A 25,470-nucleotide genomic window follows, 5' to 3' on the forward strand; every position below is an offset into this window, starting at 1 on the left:
ATTGATTGGTAGAGAAAACTATTAGCTAATTGATTGATAATGGAAATTATCATCCACTGCATCTCGAACAAAAAACTAAAGAAAAACTTTTTTTTTTTTTTTTTTTTTAAATATAATGACATCAACAATGGTAAATGTGAGTTGTCTGATGTGATTCAGGAACATTAATTTAAAAAGCCAGACTACATTATCAATACAATCCTTCCTGTAATATCCATTAGCCATTTGTGGAAAGAACAAACTGTTATTTGTAATTACAAAATAACCAAGAACAATGCATGGAACCAAAGGGTAATGAACACTGTATGACTGTTAAACATCTTTATTCATCTCAGCCAAGAAAAAAAAAAAAAAAGTACAAAAATTAAATATGAATCACTTCAAAGAACTCCCCTCAGAGCAGCACCAGCTTCTCATTTAGAGCAATCTGTGCTTGGGTCAGGTTAGACAGGTAGGTCACCATCAACAGGTCCTGCAACAAGAAAACAGAGCGTTGACATCATGACAGTGTTACGATATAACAAAAAAACCAGGATTACACAGCCAGTAAGTGTTCTTGCTACAAATCTAACAACTACTCCTACGCTTTTAATACAAGTGTTGTGTAGAGAAGTATGAGAGGGAGCCAGAAGAGTACTACCAGCATAAAGCAAAGTCTAAGTATTTCCTGTAATCAATGAGAATGTCCCAATGTGTTAAGAACAAGCCTGAGTGCAGCAAGTAAACAAAGAGTGTAAGGTACAAGGAGATACACTAAATCCAAAGAGGAAAAACAACCAGCAGCAGCAGTCGTTTTGTAGCTGATGAAAAGAACTTACATTGATGTTGGAATTGAGCATGTTCTCAAAGTCCTCAGCTGAGATGGTTGGCACCTTGTTGACCAAGTCCATCAGGAAGCGGCCCACACTGTTATCTGCTGTTACCTTGCCGGACTGAGACAAATCGAACAGCATTATAGCCATCATCAGTGTTAAGCTTAAGTACTTCACCAATGATCTCCATGGAGACGACTGGTTAATAAAAAATTAAATAGCAGGAACACGAGCAGGAAAACAAATAGCAGAGAGCAATGTTCTATCACTGCATATATCTGGGGACTGTTTGCCTGGTCCTTTATGGACCTCTACATCTCTGGTTTGAGTCACACCACCATTACAATAGCTTAAATGCTCACCAGCACGTCCTCAATGTATGCAAGCACGGTGGTTAGCATGTCCTGTACCCTGGCTGCAGATCCAGCCACCTGGGACAGATCAGAGGTCAGCCCCTTGGTGCGAGTGGGAGTTAAACGTGTCCTCTGCAGAAGGTCAACTGCAACGCAAAGATGGACAGTTAAGGTATTATAGTGAGCAAAGAGGCATCAAAAACATAGGCTACTTAAAATATCATTAGCATTAGCTTACTTTTCTCTTGACATGCACACTAAAAATCTACTTGATGGAAATATTTTCCCACATGTCAAACTGGACACAGCACAATTTCAAGATCACAGCTATTTAGACAGGAAGCATTTGTTTTCAAACATTCATTCTTCATATTCTTACCGCCTATCCTCTCAGTGTCATAGTAAATATACTTGACAGTCAGAGGGGTGAACATCACACCAACTGTCTTTCCTGGCACACCCATCTGTGCACTGTGTAGGAGAAATACACGAGCACAGTCAAACACATTCTCAGTTTTGGTTGATCACACAATCAAAGAGGCAGTGACAGGAAGATCTGCCGACCTCACGTAAGCGCGGATGTTCATCTTGCCACTCTGCAGTGCTGTGTCCACGGTCAGGTGAATGGGGTTGGAGGCCTCACGGCTGTAGTACTCGTGAATGAGCACTGAGTGCTCTGTGATGTCAAAGCCTGTGGCATACCTGTGAGGAAAGATGTCACTGTTGTGAGAAAAGTTTTTATTTTTTTTCTAATTCCACCTTTGAAATTCAAAATCCGATCTACTGACGCACCAGCCGATGATGACCTCAGTGGGTGAAACCCTCTTGTGGAGCTCGTACATGTTCTTGGCGAACTCCATGTCCACAGCCACCTGTTGTCAAAGAGGATACATTTAACACATGGCCACTTCTATATAAAACATGTTTTCTCTTTATACATGCAATTTTTAGGTTCTTCACTTATCATCTGTGCAAAGTTTAACCAAAACTCTCTCTTCTTCACTTATACACAGTTGCCTCCACTCCCTTACAAGGATGTCCCACAGGAATATGTTTTAGTTGTGAATGAGATATGTGGCACTTAGACAGGTATTGTGGAGGTGACACAAAATGTTTTGCAGGATAACTCATGATTGTCCATGAAATTTTGAGATGTCATTTATAAACGTCACTGTCTTGCAACTAACACGGTACTTTGCCGCAGTTTTAGGCACTTTAGCTATTTAGCTTTTAATGCGTCACACACCACCGTCAAGGAAGCGTCTGATTGGTCCTTAATTTATTCTGCAGCAATATGACACCAACCATGCAGCCAGAGTCACAAAGAAATATCATCATAAACGAGAAGTCCTGCATAACCCCCACAGAGCCCTGATCCCAAGAGTCAGTCCCGGATTACATGAGACACAAGACACAGAGGACACTGAGACAGGCTTAATCAATGCAAGAACTACGGCACAGTGACTAAGACGCTTGGAACAACCTGCCAAGTACCTTCAAAACACTGCGTAAGTATACTAAGGAGAACTGGTGCTCGTTTAAAGGCAACGGGTGGTCACATCAAACATTGATTTGCTCTAGGTTTTTTCTGTATACTGCACTTTGTACCAAGTTAACTGATGAATAAAACTATTTATGGGATTGTCTTCGGATGAACACCAACTTCATATTTAGTACCTAAAACCTTTGCACAGATCTGCATTTACCTTGTGTGGGCCAAGCCATACCAACAGAACAACAAAGTTAAGTATCTACTGCATTAACCATGTGCAGACGATTACCCAGGACAATCATTATGAATACCCAGAGTAAGAAGAGGGGAAGTTTGTACTTCAATAAATGTAGTTGAAAAAAAAAAAAGTTTAATGATTTAATTTCTTCTATACCTCTTGAGTTCATACAATATTTATGAGTGATGTGAGTTGGCTGCTGTCGCATTACAACCATCCACTGAATTGATGAGGATGTCAAGCAGGACGAAAACAAATGTTCATTCATTGACCAAGAAAACGTCAACATCATGTGAATAAATAAGCTCAATAACGCACCTCATCTTCAGACTCGTTGTGGGGGACAGAGAAGCAGTTGGTCACCTCAATAGAGTGCTTGTCAATAGTACCTGAAAAGGACAAATGTTATAATTATTATTTAGCCGCCTTAGCATTGTTAGCTACCTAGCTACACACTACACTAAAATCATGACGAACCATCGGAACTAGCTAACATCGACGCTAATAACAATACTCAATACTGCTTGCAACATGTCTTAAAAGTAAAGAAATTCTATCAAGAGGCCAGATAACCTGGAAAACTTAATTAAGACAGTCAAGGTTTTCATCTGTACGATCGTTTCAAGAGCCAGCCAGCTGTTACAACTGATGCTGTAAGCTGTTTGGAAGGCTAACGGCAGCTAACGCTAAAGCCAGCATGCGTTAGCAGACAAGCTAAAATTAGCTAGCTACCCATCACCTGTCCTAACCGACGGCGGTCAATCCGACGGAAGACAAATATGTCGACTTTCTACTAACCCAACAGGGTTCCGATCACACGGCTTGCTCCTTCATTTCTCCGCTCGTAGGAGTCGCTGATAGAAGCGAGAACGACGGGGTGAATTTTCACCACTGGCCCGAACACCGACATGTTGGAAAAGGAGGATCGGTCATCGGCCCCGGGGGAGAAGTATACCACCACCTGGAGGCCGGAGGGCGAACAGCGGCGACTAAATATGTTGAACTGAAGCCTAATTATAAACAAATCACTGATCACTAATGCATCAGAAGAGTTTTTTTTTTAAATCAATAAGATTATTATCTCAAATTTATAAGACAATAAACTACTTAATTCAGAAAAACAATCACATTTTTTTCTCTCTCTCCATGAAAACCTCTCTCAGAATTCCGAAATAATAACCTAAAAACAGGGCAAACATTTATTCCCCAAATGAATGCAACATGCTTCCGTGTAACAGGCCTTGTTGCGTGTCGTGCGGATGCTGCGGGTCTGACGGAGACGAGCGTCCCCTCCGCTGCGGGAATGACAGGCGGGCAGGGATGATAGGGGCTGGGCTGATGACAGCATCCTCCGCCGCTCAGTGGCTCCACACCTGACTGATGATGGAGCCCTCCGCGCTGCCGGGTTCTCCTGCTGCCACCATTTCGCTCGTCTACTGCCCGACACATGTTCTGCAAATTTTTGTCTTTATCTTTCGTGCTTGATCATTCAGTGGATGGGGTGTTCCCTTTTTTTTATTTTTTATTTTTATTATTTACTGTGAAAGCTGAGTGGTCGGATCGGGGGGGTCTTTGTTTTCCTGGTGAAAGCGAGCAGAGAGTGGACTGATGCTGCGTCGCTGGTAAACACCAGAAATGGGTGTCATCCAACCAAGGCTGTCGATCCCGGTTCGTTCGTGGACCAGATTCCCATTTTTCTCATGATACAGCATCTGCCCAGGCCAGGTCTTACACATCTACAAGTTGCTACACTGAGCAGGTAGGATTTTGTTCATTAATCCACAATCTCAGCCTTTTGGTTTTGTGGCGCCTGCTGGCTGGCGAACAGACTCTGTAATAGAGGCTATTTCTGATCCATCCATCAGGCGTAGTGCGTCATCTTGATTGTCACCATCAGTCTCCTCTTGCGTCCATCCGCTAATTGTCCAAATGGACGCACATCACCCGAGGCTACAGAGGACCAGGACTCCATTTTACTATGCAAACATTTCAGAGACACCATGTCTCACTGCCCACATACATATTTAACTCAGTTTCTTAGACTTGGACTGTGGGACTTATGTAAGAAATTTCAGCAGGCCTGTAGTAGAAATCCACAACACTTAACATAGCAGTAAGAGCACTTACACAACACACACATGCATGGACCGCCAAAGTGGCTCTAATATGTAAATACCACAGTGTGCTCCAGGATTAGGATTTCTTTCAGACAAAACACATATTTCTTCTCCATTCTTCATGTCAAGTTACAAAACTATGTAAGATCAACCCCCAAAACTGTGATCTCCATCTTCATGTTGTTCTCAGTTTGTTTTAAAATGGGGTGAAAAGATACAACAGGCAGAGACAGGAAGTCAAATCAGCATGGCAAGCAACAAATAGGCTTTGTTCATGTAGACAAGAAAAACTCAAGAGAAATTAAATGTGCTGAAAAGCTCCTGAAGTAGGTTCTGTTTCTTTAAAAAAAATGTTTGTCAGTGAATAACTGTGACTGTAAAACAGCCAATCGATTTCATGACTGCATTCGATCATTGTGTTCTTCTCCCCTATTCTAGGCTTCAGTCAAGCAAACAAATGGTCCAATCAATAGTCACTGGACAGAGTCTGCCATAGGGAGGATATCAATAACACGCTAATACACTTGACACGCACGCACGCACAGACAGACCATGGCGCTGGAGAACTCGGTCTTCCCCTCCCGCCCAGAGTCCCTCTCGCTTCCCGTGGAGGAGAAGGGGGAAGGAGAAGAAGTGGAGGTGGCCACTGAGGCCACCGCCTCAACGGGAGTGTTTAACCTGTCGGAGGAGCTGGGCCACGTCGTCACCACAGAGACGGCACCGTCCCCTCCGACCTCAGCCAAGGTCAACAGGTCGTTTCAGGCCAAGCTGGCCGAGCGGGAGGCCAAAGCCAATCAGCACAGGAAGAAGACCCAGGGGACGGAGAAGGAGAGGGGACGATTCGGCTGGGGTGAGTGACTCTGAATGTGACTTCCTGTCCATTTCAGGGTGAAGACAGTGAACCTAATTAATGATAGAATAAGTGTCTCTAAAATCTTAGGACTGCTTTCTAGTCCCCTGCTCAAAGCTGAACGAAGGCTGCAGATCATTATCAGTATCTATTATATTGGGATCAACATTTTCTTGCTCCACACACACATGCTGTGTATCAGCCGGACCTTTGCACCCGTTTCTCCTCCTCCCTCTCGCTGGCAGTAGTTGTGAATCTCCTCTAATTTGGACCGTGCTGCAGTGCTTCACCCCTCAGCGATTTCCACAGTCATGCACAATCTTTTTTTATTAGGCCTCTCCAGGAACTCTGCCCCTTGTTTGCTCCAGTTTTTCTCCTCGTTGCTGTACATCTTTCTAAAGTGAAACCATAAAACCCCGTGAATGAAAGAACTGGGTTAATGTAATATTTCTGTGACCCTTTCGTTGTTTGGATATCTGTTGTTTTATGTCTATACCACAAACAACAGGACAACTATTACAATTCACCTCCTTTCAAAAACCCAAAACATCAGCGGTTTTGGTCTCACTATTTCAAAGAGCTGTAAAGGAACAAGGACTTTGGTTTTCAAGATAATTGAGTTTGAACCATAAAATGAAAATACAGCAAGAAATGTATCATAGAAAAGGCAGAAAGACTGAAATTTAGTGCTAAACTATTCCTTTAGATATTGATTCAGATGCACACTTCAGGATATCCATTGTTGTTGTGAATATAAGTGACGAAGCACCACTGTTGTTTTGTGTTTTCCTTGTGTCTGGCAGGGTGCACAAAGTCCACTGCACTAAAGTCCAGTGTTGCAACTTTCTTTTCTGAGCGTTTGATGACTTTGTCCCGTTGTACTTCATCTGCTTCCTTTTCCTCACCTGTCTGTCTTCATTTCTGTTATCCCGTCTTCAGCAGCCCAAACACTGCATCTCTCTAAGCAGTTTTGTCCCCTGACACCTTCCTGTGTTTGTCCATCAATCTCTCTCTGTGCCTTCATTCAACTCACGACCTCCGACTGCAGAGTTGCAGCTTCAAAGAGCAAAACTTTAGAAAGCCAGCCTTGTACGCTTTTTTGAAGTTTTCGAAGTGGTTTTGAAAGGGTTTCTAAGAACCCTGGGTATGAAACTGAGACGCCAATGAAGATTCGTCTTCAGCCTGAAGTTTAAAAAAGTACCAGAAGTGCTGCTGCAGGTGTTTTCCACAAGAGCAAGATCTCACATTTCTCCCACTTACATATTTCTACATGTCTAACTCGAACATCTGTCACCAAATTCTGTTGTTTCTCCACTTGTCCATCCTCTGTCTCGCTTGGTGCCCCATCGTCCCGTCTTCTCACCAGCCCGGACTCGGCGTAAGAGGCAGCGCTATGTGGAGAAAAATGGCCGATGCAACGTGCAGCATGGTAACATGAGGGAGACTTACCGCTACCTGACTGACATCTTCACCACGCTGGTGGACCTCAACTGGCGCTGCTCGCTCTTCGTCTTCGTCATGGCCTATGCTGTCACATGGCTCTTCTTCGGGGCCATCTGGTACCTCATAGCCTACTGCAGGTAAGATTCATGTGCAAAGGACAGAAGCATATTCATCTGGATCTCTTCAGGCCTGAGCCATGCAGGAGTCTGTGGATTTTCACTCTTTTATTTTGTGCAAACTTCAGCTGTGGCTTAAACATATTTAACAGAGACATAAGAGAGGGATATCACTCTTTCCAGCTAACTGTATTACCACAAATTACCACAATGCAGCTCCTCCTTTTTGAAAAGCTCAGAGATGGAAGATGATGCTGCGAGCGTGTGACCAGCACTGCGAGACATTTCTGCAACGATGGCTAAAAAAGACCCATTTTACAGCCAAAAAAGCAGATGACAAAGCAGTATAAATATTACAGCGTATTTTATTGTGAAGTGATACGTCTTCACTAGATGTGTCTGCTGGATCCCCACTCTAATTAGCTAACGTATTCGTCTCGTAAAATCGTGACCTTTTTATATCAATTACAGGCCACACTCAGCGGTGCCAGAGCGCTGTCTGTGTTGCAGCAATTCCTTGGTCACCAACACAGGTCAATAAAAGTCATAGATTATATAAAATACTTAACGCCACTCTTATTAATTAGCTCTCCCTGTCTGGCTGAAGCCGTGTTAATCGGGGACGTTTGCCAGTGTAGTGTGTGTTAGGAAGAGGATTCTGCAGCAGCGCAGCAGAACCGGTGAAGACACTGTATGTGATGATTTAGGAGCAAGAAGCAGGTTTTTGCTGCATCAAGAAAAAGTGACACCTTGAATGTTAGGTTAATCATTAAGGTCAAATATGATGGATTGGTTTACTTCTTATTCATCAGAAGAATTAGCTGAAAGGAGGTGGCAAATATAAAAGGTAGAGCTGAGCCGTCTCATGATACATACTGTATATTTCTGCGCCTCCACTCTAAAAATATAAAACTTCTCGCCCTCTGTCTATTTTTCCCTCTTGACGCCCACTTTGTCACCCTCCCTCCCCCCCTTTCTCTCACTTTCTCCTCCTTTTCTTCCCAAGGGGTGATCTGGACCATCTGGAGGATGACACGTGGACGCCGTGCGTCAACAATGTCAACGGCTTCATCTCGGCCTTCCTCTTCTCCATCGAGACAGAGACCACCATTGGCTACGGCCACCGTGTCATCACCGACCAGTGTCCAGTGGGCACGATGCTGCTACTGCTGCAGGCCATACTGGGATCAATGGTCAACGCCTTTATGGTGAGCACCGGGACCGGTAGAAAACAGAGAGATGGAGAAATCATATTTAGAAATCATTGCTGGTCAGTAACAGAGAAAATTACAGTTAAGACTAGTTTGTAGATACAGTATTGTGTTGATTTTGCAGATACAGTAACATGGTGATAAAGAAGATTATTATGTTTTATTGTGAAAATAAAATATGCTATCCTCCTTCCTGCATCTTACATAGTATTTTAATTTTTAGATTAGAAAACTTGACTTAAATCTTAGAGAATTTAACTTAGAGGCCAAAACTGAAATTTACAGAATATAATCCTGTGTGGTGACTTGTGAACTTGTTCCCACATTAAAGTCATTTAAAAATATTAGGATAGCATATTATTATGATGAAATATCATTTAAAAATCATAAAAAAAAATGAAGTCTTTATTCAAAGTAATTTTTTTGCACATAAACCTGGATGTCGTTGTGAGACTGACACTGAATGATGCTGCCCATGGTGATGACTTTGATTACTGTCAGTTGCATTTTGTAGGTCTGGACCTGCTTATAGCACATCAGGAGATCAGCTTAAAGAAAAATAAAAGAATACGGAATTGGCCTACAAAATCTCAAATAATCTAATTTCCTTTGACAAAACCCCCACCTCTCTGAAGAGGCGCCTAAATAAGCTAAAACAAATTTGAATAGAAGGAGGCCTCCCATCAGTTCAGCTGAATCAAATCAAAAAATGATCATACATTTTTTTTCTTGAGCCTGCAGTGAATGCATGAATACTATGCACACAAAATGACACTGATTCAATGCAGATGGTATTCTTCCCACAAACAAATATTTACTCTGAAAGTGCTAATGGAGCGGGATTTTTCGCACCAAATAAGCAATCTTTTGATGAGGATGAATCCACACATTGATGTCCAGGAAGAGTCATGTTTATGCATGTCTGTGAGCTGGAGACGAGCCATATTAGCAACTGAGGGAAATGTGGGTTGTTGTACTATGCATATTAAAAAAATGATTGAGTCTGAGGTTAATTCAAGTGTCACTACTGTTTTAAACACTGAAAACTGGAAATAGCAACCTCCATTTAAAAACAAACAAGCTTTGCCTGTATTCAGCTCTCACAATGAATATGTCCCAGCTGTTCAGTCTGCATCAGGACTATGCAGCTCTTTATGTTTAATATGAACAGTGGGTAACAAGAGATGTTATTCATCTTCCAATAATTCTCTGCGTTTCCAGTTAGTGTAAATTTCTCTCTGAGTTTTGAGCAGAATCTCAGTTTCAAACCCCTCCCTTGCCTCCCTCCTGTCCAGGTCGGCTGCATGTTCGTGAAGATCTCGCAGCCCAACAAACGAGCCGAGACGCTGGTGTTCTCCAAACACGCCGTCATCTCTCTGAGAGACGACAAGCTCTGTCTGATGTTCAGAGTCGGCGACCTGCGCAGCTCCCACATCGTAGGGGCCAACATGAGGGCCAAGCTCATCAAGTCCAAACAGACTCAGGAAGGTGAGACTGCCTGCAAACGCCTACAGACACCTTCAAAAACCACAGCTGCTACTTGTACAGCTACCATTGCTGCCACTGCAACACCTACCGGGGGTGAAAACGACAAGTCCCTTTTTCTTTAATTGCGTTTTTTATATACGTTTCCCTGTTTGAGTATATTATAAAATCCATAAATATTCTTTCACTTGAGCTAACTTTGTGTTTACCTGCTTTTAGATAGTAAAGACTTATAGTTTTATGAACCAATTAGGATGATCTTCCTTTTAAATTTGATGTGATTCTTGCATTTTAATAAAGAAAAGCTCTCATCTAAACTCTTTCCCCTGCCTCCTCTTTCCTCACCTCCCATCTTCTGGTCTCGCTCAGGTGAGTTCATCCCTCTGGACCAGACTGACATCAGCGTGGGCTTCGAGACAGGTGATGATCGCCTCTTCCTTGTCTCGCCACTGGTGATCTCCCACGAGATTGACGCACATTCGCCCTTCTGGGACATGTCCCAGGCCCAGCTGGAGAAGGAGGACTTTGAGATCGTGGTCATCCTGGAGGGAATGGTGGAGGCCACAGGTGAGGAATGGGATAAACATAGTTGTAAAGTAATGGGAACACAAACAGCAACGTCATTAATCTGGTGACCTAACCTGGTAAATCATTGTCCTCACGCCAACACTTGACCAGTATTATCTAAATGAGGGATTAGTGAGATAAAGAAGAACTTTTAGATTTGCTTAAGGTGGTGGGAGAGTCTTTTCTTAAAATAATATATATACATAATTAAGTCTGTTAGTTTTGTGCATAAGATAGATAAAATAATCATGAGTGAGCAGGAATACATTTCCATGTTTGCGCACCAAATGAAAATGAGGGCAATGGGAAAACCATGTGCTGCTAAAAATCCCTGTGCAGTGAGTGAATACATCGTGACTCACTGCAAACTATGACAAAAACAAATGTAGCTATATTGAGCTGATTATGATTCCATTTTTAAATTTATGAAGATACAAGCCACACAAATAATACCATAAACAATATTTTATTACTTGAGGTTTTTATCTGATTTATTGAGGTTTTTTTTTATTATTTAATCATAAAAAAAGAATTTTAACAGCTAACACATTGTATTGTATTGGGAAGTAATACCTTGCAATTTAATTTGACTGTATAGTTACAATGGCCTCTATATTGTAAATGCATGTTTGGCTGCAACATCTAGAACTGAGCATTAGGAAATTAATCTTGCAGATGCATATAACTATCTGATATTACAATAAAACCATCACCGTTTTTCAGAAAGCGCACTCTTTGAAAATGTCCATTAGAAAATGAAATTCTTCTTCCAGGATGTCTGAGTGTAGAGCTGTAGTTTTTTTTTGTGTTTGAGAGCTCTTCATCTCCTCTCGGCCCCTCAGTGTGCTTCTGAGCTGTATGATGTGTCATTATGGGGGTAATACACATCTATTTTTAGATATATCAGTGAATGTGTCATAATGGGGAATAAATCGGGGGGGGGGGGTAATCACTGATCTTCAGAGGGCGTGGATGTTTTCTTACACTGCATGTTCTCATCACTTCATTTCCGACTATGGGAGCAGTCTTTTAAATCTTTGTATGGGGAGAAGATTAGACTTCACAGGCAGAGAGACCAACCACAACTGCATCCATCCCCACATCAACACTCATCTGCCCATGAGCAAGGCATCAGTTAACTGCCTAAAATGTGAATGTCTTGAGTTTTGCTTGCTTATAACTCTTCTATAGCTTTGTATTTTTGAAGCTCAAAACACCCCCTACTCTCAAGAGATTTTTTTTTCCAAATTTGTCGAAACTTGAGAAGGTCTGAATCTTCAGTATTTTGAGTGGTAAAATTCACACCAGATGGGAAACACACGATCCCTGCTCATGGATCCCCTCCGAGATTACATATTTAGAAGTAGAGCTTAACACCCTGGTTGTGTTCATGGATGTGTTTCATGTTGTTGGCTGAACTGGCTTTTACTTGTCTGAAAACTACAATATCCAGAGTCTGGTAGGAACAAGTAGCCACGTAGCTGTACTTGGTAAGGATTTGGACAGGCCTCGCTTATCTCTTTTTCTTTATCCCCATTTCATATCGCCTCATGTCAAATTCATTCTGAGGGGATAATATACTCAACTCTTCCTCACGGTTTGGCAAGAATTCAGTGTGTCAGAGCTATTCATGATGTGTCTCCATGAGGTAAAGGTGGCCTCTCTGCCCACTCCAAATATTGATTCCCTTAGTCAGAGTGCTGTGGAGAGTTACAAAGAAATAGCTGACAGTCATAAATCTGCTACAGAGAATATTCATGTAAAAACAGCTTGCCAATTATATTGTTTGTGTCTAAATGGGGGAATTAATTATGTCTGCATTAGAGTTTTAGGTGTGGTGCTTTGACTTTCTGCTTTGCTTCTTGTCACAGCTAAGCACAGACAATCCTAGTTACTTTCTCTTGTATGGAAAACAAGGAGCTGTATAAGTGATGTCAGGCATAATGTGTACTCACCAGTGTGTGTGTGTGTGTGTGTGTGTGTGTGTGTGTGTGTGTGTGTGTGTGTGTGTGTGTGCGCAGGGATGACATGCCAGGCGAGGAGCTCCTATCTGGCGGAGGAGGTGTTGTGGGGTCACAGGTTCAGCCCGATGATGTCTCTGGCAGAAGGCTTCTTTGATGTTGACTACGGAGCCTTTCATCACACGTTTGAGGTAACGTTTCTCGAAGCTGAAACTGAGATAAAGGCTTACTGAAGGTTTGATTTTACAACCTGAATGAGCTGTTCGATATAAAACACAAATCAAACTATGGTAACTCAATCCATGTCAGGGACAAATATTATAATAATAATAATAACAATAATTCTGTCTGATCTTCTGAGGTCTCTCTACCTAAGGAAGCAAGGTCTAAGTGTGTGTATGAAAAATTTAATAGTTTTTATAACATTTTTAAGTGAAACTCTACCTCTTGATTGCTGTCAACATAACTATGCATTTTGTTGGAAGCTGTGAGTTTGTGGGATTTTCCTCATTTCTAGACAGACAATGCTACATGCCACTGTGCTCAGATAATAGCAGTGTAGCCACAATGGAGTTTGGTGGTGAAAAAATCCATCAGGAATTTTAACAACACGCTTGTCAGGTTTGACCTCAGTCCACCAGAATCAAGTACCACTGACATCTGCCATTTTGCACTGTTGTTTAATGTTGTTAAAAACACATCAACACAAGACAAGAATGGACTCTAACTGCAAGTATAGTAGAAAAAGAAACTGGAACAACTCTCGCTTTGTTTTCCCTATTCCTGTCTCCACCTACATGTGTAACCAACGGCTGAATCCTCACATTCTCTTGGGGTTGCAAAAAGGGATGCTGGGAAATGTAGGAACTCTGATTTAAGTATTTATATCATATTTCTTTTTGCAGGGACAAGTACTATACGCAGCATGGACCTATGCCACATGCCAAAGCTTTTCGAGCCTTAACTAGTTTTACAATTCCCATTGCTTGATGAGTCTTTATACATATACACGCAACTCAGTTGGAAAACAAAACAGAGCCCAAAATACAATACAATTTAAAAAAATGATCTGATCCCTCTCGAAAATGGTTTCAAATTGTAGTTGATCCCATTCAGGTTCTATTGAGCCCCTGAGCAGAGACAACAGGGCACGGATGGACCCAGAGTTGTAGAAATAAATGAGGCAGATGGATGGAAGATGGGTTCGCTGACAAAATACTAAAAAGTAGTAGTATTACAACATTTAAGTGAAGTGGCTTTGCTTTGAGCTAAATGCTAGCTTCAGCATGCTAACATGCTCACAATGACATGTTGATGTTTAGCAGATACCATGTTCACCATCCTAGTTTAGAGTGCTAGCATGCTAACATTTTGTAGTTACGGGTCATGGGAATGTCATTAGTTTTGCAGATATTTAGTCGGAACCTGAAGTGTTGGACAAATGGAAATGTTGACCCGATGATGGTGACGAAAGACAAAAAGCTATGTTATTATAATTCCTCCAGAGTGGGACATGCACGTCTAAAATAAATTTCATGGCAATCCATTCAATAGACCTCGAGATATTATTTTACCAAAGTCCAAAAATGTAAACCTCATGTTGGTGATGGAAGGAAACCTCATTAGGATTTAACCACTGAGGACCCTGAAGATCTGTATCAAATTGTATGACTATCTATCCAATAACCAAAGTGGTGGACTGAGTGACAACAATGGCAGTGCTGATATCTTCATCGAGCAGCCATCTAAATTGAGGGTTTAGTTGTTTTGCCAAATCTTATGTTTCCCCTCCCCTAAGGTGGACACGCCCTCCTGCTCAGCACGAGAGCTCTCATTGGCTGCGGCCAGACTGGACGCTCACCTCTACTGGTCCATCTCCAGCAGGCTGGATGAAGAGCCCACGCTGGCCAACCAAGCAGCCAAGCAGCAGGACAGTGGCTCAGCCAACAGCAAAGGAGGGGAGCCTACCTTCATTGTCGGGGAGATGACTGACATTCAGGAGCAATCAGGACTGGGCGAGCTAAACGGCAGCGTAGCCACCGACCAATCCGAATCGGAGGCCTAGAACAGAGAATGTTTACAAGCACCTTCAGTATATCACCACCACACCACCGTTAGTGTTTGAAGATCTTTTCTTTCAAGGCAAAATGAGTAGTTTCCTTAGACTCAGTTCTACAGTATATGTCATATCTTGTGTTAACATATGAAAGAGTTCAGTTCTTGATACTGGTCTTTTATTTCTATGTTGATCTTTGTTACAAGTGTACTGTATGTGTGCTATCTCTTTTTGATCTGTTGTATTAGCTCCAATCACCCTTGCCTATATCTACATTTAACTGACAATACTATGCTTCAGGTGGGGGTCGACAACAGTATATCCTGTGGACCAAAGCAGAATGTTGAACAGAGGTGATTTGTCTTGTAGGGCGAAAGGAAGTGGACAAGGTGGTTTTTGTGCAGAGTTAAATGTATGGATTGTTCACATTTAGAATAGGTAGAGTGCATAGATGCTTTAATTTCACCTGCGCATGAATATCAAGAGATGATATTGAGGTATAGAGTGAAACTGTAGAAACCTCAACTTTCTTTAGATGCAAAGATTGTTCTAAGATTTATTGTACATCAATCAGGTGATAACAGGGTGGGAAAGTAACACCAGCCCGAATGTGTCTACTCTGCTAGAATCTTAATTTAGCTACAAACAATCATTTGGTGCTAGAAAAATGTTCAAAAAACCTATTTGGCTGACAAAATAACAACAGTGGGCTGTGAATTGTGGCCTGTGGACAACAAAGCTGGTTTCCTGCCCTACACGAGGCACAGAGTATGATGTTTGTTCATAACACTATAATATAAATGTGCTGACATTCCTAACTGGACTCAACTCATTGTGGTGAATAGGGTATCTTTAACCTTTAACATAGAAACAGGTTAACACTCGAGTGTGTCTGTGGCTTCGTTTCACGTACAATGTGTGTGTAGCACAAGGGTTATCAATGTTTTGTCCCCAGCCAAGTAGAAATTAAAAGCACAACAGTGTCCTGCTCAGTTCAGCCCTAACTCCTGCTTCTGCTGCTGTGTATATATGTGGCCATTTTTACTTGATGTTTTTAATATTTAATATGACACATCTATTAGAATGAATAAACTACAGTATATTGCAGAGCAACAGTCTTGGATTGTATGATGTTCTGAGGAGGGACAACATGCATAAAACCATACTATACATACCATACTGTACATACTGTATGTTTGTTGAGAAACTTTATTGTATTGCTATTATTAGTGCTATTCAAAGCTAACCCAAAAAAAAGCTTGCAAATTGGCTCAATCCTTATGTAAAAGGTAACTAGAGTATCTGCATATTGGACCATACTTAGCTAGCATTAACTAGCATTAGCATTTGCAAGGGCTGGCTCGACCCCAGGGGGCCCTGCGCCCAGCCGTCCCCTCAGACAGAGGGGAAAGTGTGTTATAAATTAGTTATAAATTCAGAAATGTTAAAGTCGTTACAGAAGCCTATTTATTCAAATGCTCATGTAAACTTGAAAATAAAAAGGTATTTTTCACTCATGTATGTGTTCTACGATTACACTGGACTTGATTTAATGAATGAAAGCAGGAGAAACAGTCAGCAGGTTCCATTTGATAGTATTTAATCTCCTGCTTGCAGTCAGTCAGGTGTGAGTGGTTACAGTTGAGTGGTTGTATTTCTACAAATGTTAGAAAGCGTACATACAGGTCGAATTCTATCATTATCTAGAATAAAGGAACAAACAATTCTCAATCTAAATCAATAAATTCTGACTTTATAATCATGTGAGAACAAATCAAGGAGATTAGATGTAATATTTTACTACTACAAAATAAACATGACTTGAGGAAATATAATGAAATGAACTACTCACTCAATGCACTCAGGAACAAAGGTGAAATGATGGCGGGAAGCAGCTCAACTCTGAGGGCAAACAGAGAGTGAGCTCAGAACACAGAACAAAGAAAACACAAGGCACCTGTGTCAACTGCCCGGTGAGCACACCTGTGGTCTTCATGTCATTTGACCCCATTTCCCATACTATGTCTTATTTAAGTAAATATTAAAAAGAAAATGCAATAATCCAACATACACATGTTGGCGTTCTATGACCATATTGAAATGAAAAAAATCCAAAAAGCTGTTGACAATTAACTGAATTTCAAAGACTTATCCTGCTCTTCAGTGACAATATTCAAATACAACCATCAAACAGCGCCCTCAGTCCATTTCACTTACATTTACATGCCACTATGCTCTTTGGGGTCACAACGAAATTGAACATGCAGTCTGTCCTCTCATCGAGGCAAGTCATCAGTGAGGACATCACTGTTTTACCAGCCTGTAATTACTTACTGTATTACAATAAGTGATAAGATGCTAAGAGACAGGAGTCTGGCAGTTATTCTGATCTCTCGCTCTGTATTTCTGAGGTGAGGGATCAGAGTAACTACCAGAGGAGGTAGAACATAAGTGTATGATGGTTCAAATAATATTTGATACATTCTGCATCCTAATCATTATCGACGTCTTTTCACTTTATTTGTTTAGAAACCACCTCTCTGCAAAAGCATTTTGCCGATGATATCACAGCAGACGTCCCTGTCCATCCAGGACACAGATGTATCAGGATATGCCACCAACCATCACATCTGATGACCCAGCTGCCTGGTGGTGGAACCAGCGAGTGACTTATCCTTTACTGCCTTTTCCAGGCCTTGTCTACACCCGACCGTGATATCGCCACAGTGGGAGACACAGCCTGTGCTGAACACTCGAGCATACTTCCTGAGAAGGCAGATACTATGCTTATGTTTCTCATCAAGAACTGTTTTTAAGTTAGGGTGTTGTTACATCTGCTAGTAAGGTGGATCCAGGTTCTGAGTTGTTATTTGGTTATTTGGAAGTGCAGCAAACACCATGCACAGACCAGTCAAATGTCAAATGTGAACATGTCAAGGTTTTTAAGAATTGGAATCAGAATCATTAAAATCCAAATGATACCCAGCCCTGCTCAGAACTGGCTTTTCATCTCCTCCAAGTGTCAGCTTGATGCTACATAATGTTCCATGTCTGTTTTCATTAGTGACGGCTACAGTAGCATGATAACGTTAACTGACTTCCTGTTACTCTTACGTTGAATTTGTTTGACAAATCTTGCTATTGCTAGCGTGGACTAATGGTTGTAGTTCGATTGTTTTTTGTTGGCTCTTGTGTTCACAGGGTAGCTTTAATAAGTTGTGCATCTTGTGTGTTTCATGGCTGCTTTCACTAGGCTTTGTAACACCTTGCTGACTGAGAGCATGAAGGGAGGGAAGGGGAGCTGTGGCTGAAACGGAGACGGGAGGTGTAACTGATGAAACATCTGTCTTGGTCTGAGATGCTGGTGGTCTAGTGCAACATCTAGTGGCAGTGATAATTGTTTACATAAACTTAAGTGGTTTTTCAGCACAAACAACGATGTGACTAAACTAAATCTTTTTTTGTCTACAATGACATAGATGTGGAGTATGGAGAGGGCGGTTGGTAGAACGGGTGAAAAAATGCATTAAAAGTTGTGGAAAACTCGATTTTAAACATTCTGCCCACTCATCTTAATGGGAAAAATGACAAAATAATGTTGAATATTTTGAAAAGTATGAAATGTATCAAAAAACTGAATACATCTGACAATGTCCTAATGGAGTTTCAATGATGAAGTGTCTAGAGGGAGTCGGAGGATTCAGTCTCATGATCATTTTCTCACCCACAAGCTTAATTAGCCTTACTGCATTTAAAGAACACACATTTTTGCTCTCATTTTGTGCAATAAATCACTGATTATCACTGACAGTTAGGTTACTATCTGACTAATGGTCCACATAAAACTTTTTTATCTGTGTCTCATAAAGCCTCACAATGCGATGTATCTCATTAGAAATTCAGGACTGGATCTTGGTGCCAAGAGAAGTCAGCATATTGGGTTACTAGGCAGAATCTTGGCTTTAAAAAAAAAAGAAATGTCTTTCTCTATTTAGGTTGCTAGATGGCGATAAAGATCCCAGGCTTCCTCCTCCAGCCAGTCACACAGCCCTATTGGTGTGTAATGAGATGGGGTCCCCTTCTCAGCTGTCTCCAAGGCAACCGGGGCTGGGGACAGGGAGAGGGCAGAGTGTGTGTTCATATTTGTGTGTGTGTGTTAATGTGTGTTTGAACTGGATTTTCAGAACTGATGGGGAGTTTATGAGGATTGTCAGAGTTGATTTGACGTTTGAGTTTGATATTTGTGTAAGAATAAATGCTGGTGATGCACAGTCCTGACCTTCAGGTGGGGAAGGACAAATGCCCTTGACATTAAAAAATAATTCACAAAGGATACTGGCATGTTTACATTTTGTTTTTACCTGTCATAATTAAACTAACTTGAATATCACATAGAACTACAAGTTTAATCATCCATATTGCCCTTTTTTGGTCACTAAACAGGACAAATCAGGTCAGGCTGAAGAATTAAAGCATATTTCTGGAGTTGACTAGAAATACACTTTAAGTCTAGAGAGAAACTCAATCTAATACTGGAAACATACAGCTACAGCAGATTTGATGTTGCTTTTAGCTCTTACCTCACGTTGTATGAGATGTCACAACCGGGATCAGACATGTTTTGTTTGGGAGTGAAAGGCTAAGTGCAAGTTTAATCGTTTCCAGTGATTTTCAGTTTGCCACAGAGTTGAACCCCCATGTGCCATTTCCAAGTCCTAATTATGATTTTAATGAGAGGCTGTTTTGCATGATCCCCGCTGAGCTGAAATCAATGTTTCTCCTGATGGAAGGAAGTCATGACAGTTTGGTTTCAGTCTAGGCAGAATGTAAAAGGAGTAGGAGAGAACATTTTCAAAAATAGAAGAAATTAAATATTACCTACAAAACAATGACCTCCCGTATCCCTGCTCTATTTACAGCAAAACTCAAATACAAAACCCATGACACTGACAGTTTTGAGAATGTGGGATCAGTAGCAGGTCACCATTATGTAGTGATGTCCCAGTGACTGTAAATATGAATAGGTCAAGCCTGAAACAAACTGAAACTCATTATGATAATGTTCTTTATGGCTGTTGGTGCAAATCATTGTTAATTAATTGTTGTTAGCTGCTCTTATCAACATTTTTATGTTAACAAAGGTCAAAGTGCTACAATATATGAAAGGAATCACTGATAGTGATGAACCCACAGAAAATTATCAACCAACTCTGTTTCTAGTGACAGCAGGCAGCTTTTGCTTTTGGTTAGCACAAAAGCTCTACTTTTTCATCACAAAACAACTGACACACAAAGTTAGCGACTAATTGGTAAACATGTCCTGTATATGTTTGTAGCATTTAGCAGCTAAGGAGCTTGATCTTTTCCTCAGGAGTTAGCAGAGGCCAAAGGAAGCTCAAAGGACAGAGAATATTGGACCATTCATCAGGTGGCCAGGAATGTTACTAATGTTGCTCTGCTTATTCTGAATGTGTAAACAAGCAACTGTTTGCTAGGGCATTTCATATCTAGCTTATAATATATAGCTATTTTTTTACTATTGCATTTACAGCCTGTTGCACTGCACCAAGTGGACAAAATCATCAAAGAATTGAAGTTTAAAGTTCAGGTTTTGTTGGCGTATGCAGGGGCACGTAGGTTACTCAAAAGCTGAGAAGTGAGTCGGGACCATCTAAAATCTTATAGGTGTGTCATCTTGAAGTGTCCCTGGGCAAACACAGAATCTTTATCTTCTAGCTACGTTCAGATATCATGCATCATTACTGGTTTTGATGGCTTCAGTATGCCTATGAAAGGGAGATACAGTGTAGGTTTATGTCTATTTCTTTAGCATCCAATATAACTGAAGCTCCTATGAGGTTATAACAGTGCACCTCAAAGACTCCTGGGTGGTGTGGTTGTGGAAAACTAACACTGTTTATCATCCTTTTAAGAATATGAACAGAACAGCACAATATGGAAATGGAGAAAAGTAGAAAACTGTGTTATTCGAGAACCTGCCAGAAAGCTGAGAAGATGTATTTTCAAAACAATGCAGCGTGTCTGTGATTTACAAATATCTCCTGATGCAATAAACAGCCAGATTGAAATGAATATTGAAAACTATTTTCATATTCAGGTATGGAAATTACCTCACATAAGAGTGATGTTAGATATAGGTTTACAGTATTGGACTGATTATTTTTCCTGCTGCTTTTATTGCCCATATTCATAACCTTTTCCTCACTGTTTGAACAACAAGGCTCCACTACAAAGCCACCAACCTTCATCAAGCCTCAAACAACTTAGATGTTTCCTCCTGCTGCACCGCTGATGTGAAAAACATGCAGCAACACCTCTTGTATGTGTAATGAGTTCAATCTAAAGTGAGACATTCACCCTGGGTAACAGCTGCTCTAAGAATAAGCACAATTAAAGTGCACCATTCAATCAATGTACAGAACTGTATAATGTGACGCCCAGAATCTCAAACCATATTTTTCCAAAAGGTGTAGACCAAAGTACATTATTTAATCAAAGTTCACCATTTGACACAAGCAGAGGCCTCCCCACTTCCACAGTTCTCTTGTGGCTTTTTCTGTGACCTATCTCTGAGCCCTTGAGTCGATTACTATAAAAGCTGTAAATTAGAAGCAAAGGCCTCCATCCAGTAAAAGTCAGCCTGCCATGTAAATTAGAGCACAGCTGATAAAGGTGTTAGACTGCCCACTGTAACATGCAGCAGGCAAAGTAATTTTCCATCTGCCAAATCATATGATTGTATATCACACTGCACAGCAGGCAGATGTAAACCACAGACTCTTTCTAAGTAAATCTCAAGACCACATCCTGGCAAACCACTGACTCTTTCTTAGCAAAACACAAGACCATGTCTGAGGTGATGCTCCTGATCAGAGCTAAGCAAGCAAGAATCCGCCTCCAGAGCAAGACAGAGACGTGCAATAAAAACATACAGCTCTTGGCAAAACAATCCCATCTCAAAGTCCATTTAGTGCTGGAGCTTTCAATCTTTTTTCCTTATAGTGCTCAGACTGAGATTATTTTGTTAACTGCTGTTTTCAAGTTCAAGTAGCAATACTGAACTCAATGTACAGCTCTTTTTTACTAGCAAATATAACAAGAACTTGGTTAATTGTCACCAGCAATGTACAGTATGTTCATCTGCAAGAGCTCAGCAGACCATCTAACTAGTTAGTGCCTTGACTTTGCACATAAATTTACCAGTCAGTGCATTTATGCATTAAAGCAAGACCTGTCACACCATTAAGACTGCACAGGTGAAGTCCCATAACTTGGTTGTTGTGCTGAGGAGAAAATACACAACAAACAAAACATTAATACAATTATCCGTTTTTTGGTTCTACAAAAGAGGTAAAAAGGTTGAGACAACTTCCCTTTCTCATAAGGACAAGTCCAAGTCAAATTCAGCACAAGACCAAGACACATCAACTAAAACATAATCAAATATTTGTATTGTTGTTATGTTTGATTATGATGTTTTGATACTGTATCTGATTCAATAAATCAAATACAGTAGATTAGTTCAAAGCTAAAATTAGATTACTGCTAAACAAGCTTCTAATAATAATTCAGTGTCTCTAAAACACCAATACTGACCCTTCCAATGATCAGACAAGAGTCAGGCCTTCATATCCCTTTGGGCAGTTGTTCTAAAAAAGCAACATGCAATCAAGTACCACAAGGCTTATAAGCGTCCACCAAATGGCATAACCTACTGTATGTTACCATAGAGATGAGAATCACTGGCGGTGCCTTGACAGTATGACAGGAAGCAAGAGAGGAGCTGGTACAGTAGTCTGTGTTCAGTGGGTATTCCTGCTGGCAGCATTTAATATGGCCAGACATCCAACACAACGCCAGTGAAATCCTAACATGTACATAAAGTACACGTGAAGTGGCAGATTTTGATTAGATAAAGATTGTCTCTTCTCGGTACATCACATTTTTAGAGGTCTAAAAATACACTGACTGTGATTTTTATTGATTGATTCTAAACATCACTCAATAAGCCTGTAAAACCATGACTCTTATTATTGTGTACAGCTGAACTGTGTATGAATAAATGCTCATACATCTGCGCTGTCTATGTTTGAGATTGTGTAAGAAGGTTGTAAATTTATACAATAAAACCAAACACTTTTCCTATATCTGAACAATATATGCATTTATTTTTTTAAATGGAAAGTGAATCTTGTACAATGTAAACATCTTAAGGAAACACAATTATTACTAATATTTACATGACAGTAGGTCAGACAACTCCTATTTCAGAGAGGAGAATATCTGCTGTTGCTTATGCTTGATATTATGTTAATGAAAAAGATTTAGGAAACAGAAAAATCAACAGGTTAAACGTGTGGGCATTTCCAAATTGTAGAGACAAGACATCATCCCGCTCAACTATTTCTTCTGTCTTGGTGACCAGTGGTTTGGGCAGTGTAGGAGGCCATCATGTTTAAACTACAGGGAAGACAACATAGTTGGTTGAACATATGTTGCTGAGTTTGATGCGTGACAATGATGCGCAATCCAATCAGCCTGGTCAGCAGATCTGGCTGTATATTGGCACTGGACGACCAGTTGTGAGCCGACTACAGCACATGTATGGCCTTGCATGGTTCAGCTGTATTGAAGAGGTGGACTAGATCAAATCTGGGATGAAGATCAGCTGCAGTTAGCAGCACTCAGGTTAGCTTTAGGTCAGTGTCAACCAGGTGCGTCATTTATCATCAGTCTGACAACCAGATGTCCTAGAATAAGGCCTGTATTGGGTCAAAGCATTGTGCCTGCCTGGGTTCACAGGAACAGCGCTGCCTCCGTCCTGAACGGATTTCATTAGCGTGGTGAATCAGGTCAAAATGAGCCATAGGAGCCAGTCCTCACATGTTCGCTGGTTTTTGTGTTTTTTGATTCCACCTGACAGACACATGGATGAAGTAAGAACAAACTAGTCATAAATCCATTATGGGTACCAGTTTAACTTACTGAACTCAATTAAACCCCCTCTCTGGGTAAGCGAAACAGTGAAAGGCTTATAAAGTGTCTGCTTTTTTTGCAGGGACCCCTGAGGTCAGCCCACAACACTTCTTCATCAGTGAGTGGATCTCTGGGATGTGCATGTTGCCAGTCACTCCTCCAAGCGAGGGATCCCTCAGAGTGCAGCATGTCACAGTTGGCACAGGAAGGCCTGAGCCCAGCACATTTAATTAGCCAAGCTGTCTTGGCATTGGATGGGAGGGGGGACACACACAGTGACGATTCATCAACATCACCAAGGGCGCGGTACTGCTCGCTGCCGTACTGCACATCTAAAACTTAACAGGATGGGAAAGGGACGCATGGGCAGTTATATAGAAATTTGTCAGTTGGAGATGAAGGGTTTTTTTTTTTCCGACTGAGTAATGCAGCAAAAACAGCACAAGCAGTGGCCGACCTTTCCTGCAGGAATGCATAAGGTGTCTTAGGCTTTTATCTACACACATGGCAGAGATAAAGACATTCAGAGATACAAAGTCCTCACTGCCCCACATGTCTGTAGTTATCATTCAAGTCAATACGCCAGACTGAAAGAAAAAAAATGACTGTTGCTATGAAAAAAAAGAGCAAAGTTAGGAGAAACTGTTGGAAGAAACCATTCTGACATCCCTCTCTGTAGCTGCCTGCATGTGAGGAGCCCACCCCACCTCAGCTGTAGTGAGGAGAGCCCAGTCCAGGCAGCCAGCAACCAGCGCGTCTCTGCCTACCAATAGGCATGCTCGGCTCAGGCTCTGTGCAGTGCTCTCAGTCTCAGCAGCTGAAGCTGGGCGCAGGGGAACTGCGACGGCCGCGCCAAGCATCTTCCCAGGTATGCGTCTCTATGCCGCTACGCCCTTATTCGCTTTTTGCAATGTTATGGCATCCTTGCTGCATGCTGTTTCCCGCTCTGCCGACTCTGGCTTATTTCCAGGGAGGGGTTGCTGTATCTTTTTTTTTCCTCTATCTCTCTCTCTTTTTTTTTTTTTTTTTTTGGTGGCTCACGTAGGCTCCACGGTAGCGCAGGGCAGCGGTGTCTCGGTAAACACTCTCAGTCAGCCAAGGCGCATCTGCAAAAGCCTCCTCGGGAGCCGCGCGTCAACTTGCACACACCTACAAAATGTTCGCCCTTCGACGGATCAGCGCCGAGCCGCCGCTCGCCGGCGCCGAGGCGGGGAGGTGCGCTCGCCGCTGTGCTGCGTGCATTTCTCGGGGAGATTTTGCAGCGGGGTTGTGAGGCTTTCGTCCAAACATGACCGCTGACTATATTTTCAACTTACAGTGCGCTCAGGTAGAGGGGTTTTTCTTCTGCTAGGCGCTGGACTTGCGGCACTGGGCGAAGCAGGTATCGGGAGCTGATTTGAAAAATCATTTCATAGCAGTCAGTTTTAATGTAGGCTGTGCCATAAAACGCTGCAGTAGGCTATAGCATGGATATAGTAGGTCATGCTGTATCTATGCACAGACAGCTATTCCTACAACAGTGATATATTATTGATAGCTGTGTGTTATGATACAAGGGATTTATTTCAAATCATTATTCATTCATACAGTGAGTTATCATACAGGGGAAATGAGGGTGAGGAAGATGTTTTTAAGAAGGTCTGATGATGGACTTAGTTAACACAAAGTGCTCTTGATTATAAATGTGCTGAACTTGTGCTTTAAATGAGTTAAGCAGTGTTTTTTTTAATGATTAGCCTGATCTGTGGCGCTGTTTTCCCTGTCACTAGGTA

At 41.5% G+C, this 25,470-nt stretch overlaps 2 protein-coding genes across 2 annotated transcripts; one reads left to right on the forward strand and one right to left on the reverse strand.

Annotated features, from left to right (window-relative positions):
• Positions 1 to 306: 306 nt before the first annotated feature.
• Positions 307 to 3,850, reverse strand: eif3f (eukaryotic translation initiation factor 3, subunit F). Its single transcript, XM_071491365.1, has 8 exons — positions 3,694 to 3,850; positions 3,214 to 3,284; positions 1,958 to 2,037; positions 1,730 to 1,867; positions 1,545 to 1,636; positions 1,175 to 1,311; positions 819 to 932; positions 307 to 472 (listed from the first exon to the last, which is right to left on the reverse strand). Exons 1-8 carry the CDS (start codon positions 3,803 to 3,805, stop codon positions 395 to 397), a joined length of 822 nt encoding a protein of 273 aa, XP_071347466.1. The 5' UTR covers positions 3,806 to 3,850; the 3' UTR covers positions 307 to 394.
• Positions 3,851 to 5,564: 1,714 nt separating this feature from the next.
• kcnj9 (potassium inwardly rectifying channel subfamily J member 9) lies at positions 5,565 to 15,816 on the forward strand. Its single transcript, XM_071491364.1, has 7 exons — positions 5,565 to 5,862; positions 7,229 to 7,442; positions 8,428 to 8,629; positions 9,928 to 10,120; positions 10,487 to 10,684; positions 12,706 to 12,836; positions 14,444 to 15,816. The coding sequence occupies exons 1-7, from the start codon at positions 5,565 to 5,567 to the stop codon at positions 14,708 to 14,710; spliced, it is 1,503 nt and encodes a 500-aa protein (XP_071347465.1). The 3' UTR covers positions 14,711 to 15,816.
• Positions 15,817 to 25,470: the final 9,654 nt, after the last annotated feature.

This window comes from Trachinotus anak, unplaced genomic scaffold (genome assembly GCF_046630095.1).
Source record: "Trachinotus anak isolate AG129_WGS33_773 ecotype Australia unplaced genomic scaffold, CSIRO_AGI_Tana_v1 ptg000012l, whole genome shotgun sequence".
NCBI classification, from domain to species: Eukaryota; Metazoa; Chordata; class Actinopteri; order Carangiformes; family Carangidae; genus Trachinotus; species Trachinotus anak.

Bases quoted from the DNA above. Each gene is read 5' to 3' on its own strand.
- eif3f (XM_071491365.1), bottom strand. From the start codon at position 3,805: ATGTCGGTGTTCGGGCCAGTGGTGAAAATTCACCCCGTCGTTCTCGCT. The intron at 3,285-3,693 runs GTTAGTAGAAAG...TGTCCTTTTCAG, and splicing joins TGTGATCGGAACCCTGTTGG to GTACTATTGACAAGCACTCT. The intron at 1,868-1,957 runs GTGCGTCAGTAG...CTTTCCTCACAG, and splicing joins ACTGAGGTCATCATCGGCTG to GTATGCCACAGGCTTTGACA.
- kcnj9 (XM_071491364.1), top strand. From the start codon at position 5,565: ATGGCGCTGGAGAACTCGGTCTTCCCCTCCCGCCCAGAGTCCCTCTCG. The intron at 8,630-9,927 runs GTGAGCACCGGG...CCTCCTGTCCAG, and splicing joins CAATGGTCAACGCCTTTATG to GTCGGCTGCATGTTCGTGAA. The intron at 10,685-12,705 runs GTGAGGAATGGG...GTGTGTGCGCAG, and splicing joins GGGAATGGTGGAGGCCACAG to GGATGACATGCCAGGCGAGG.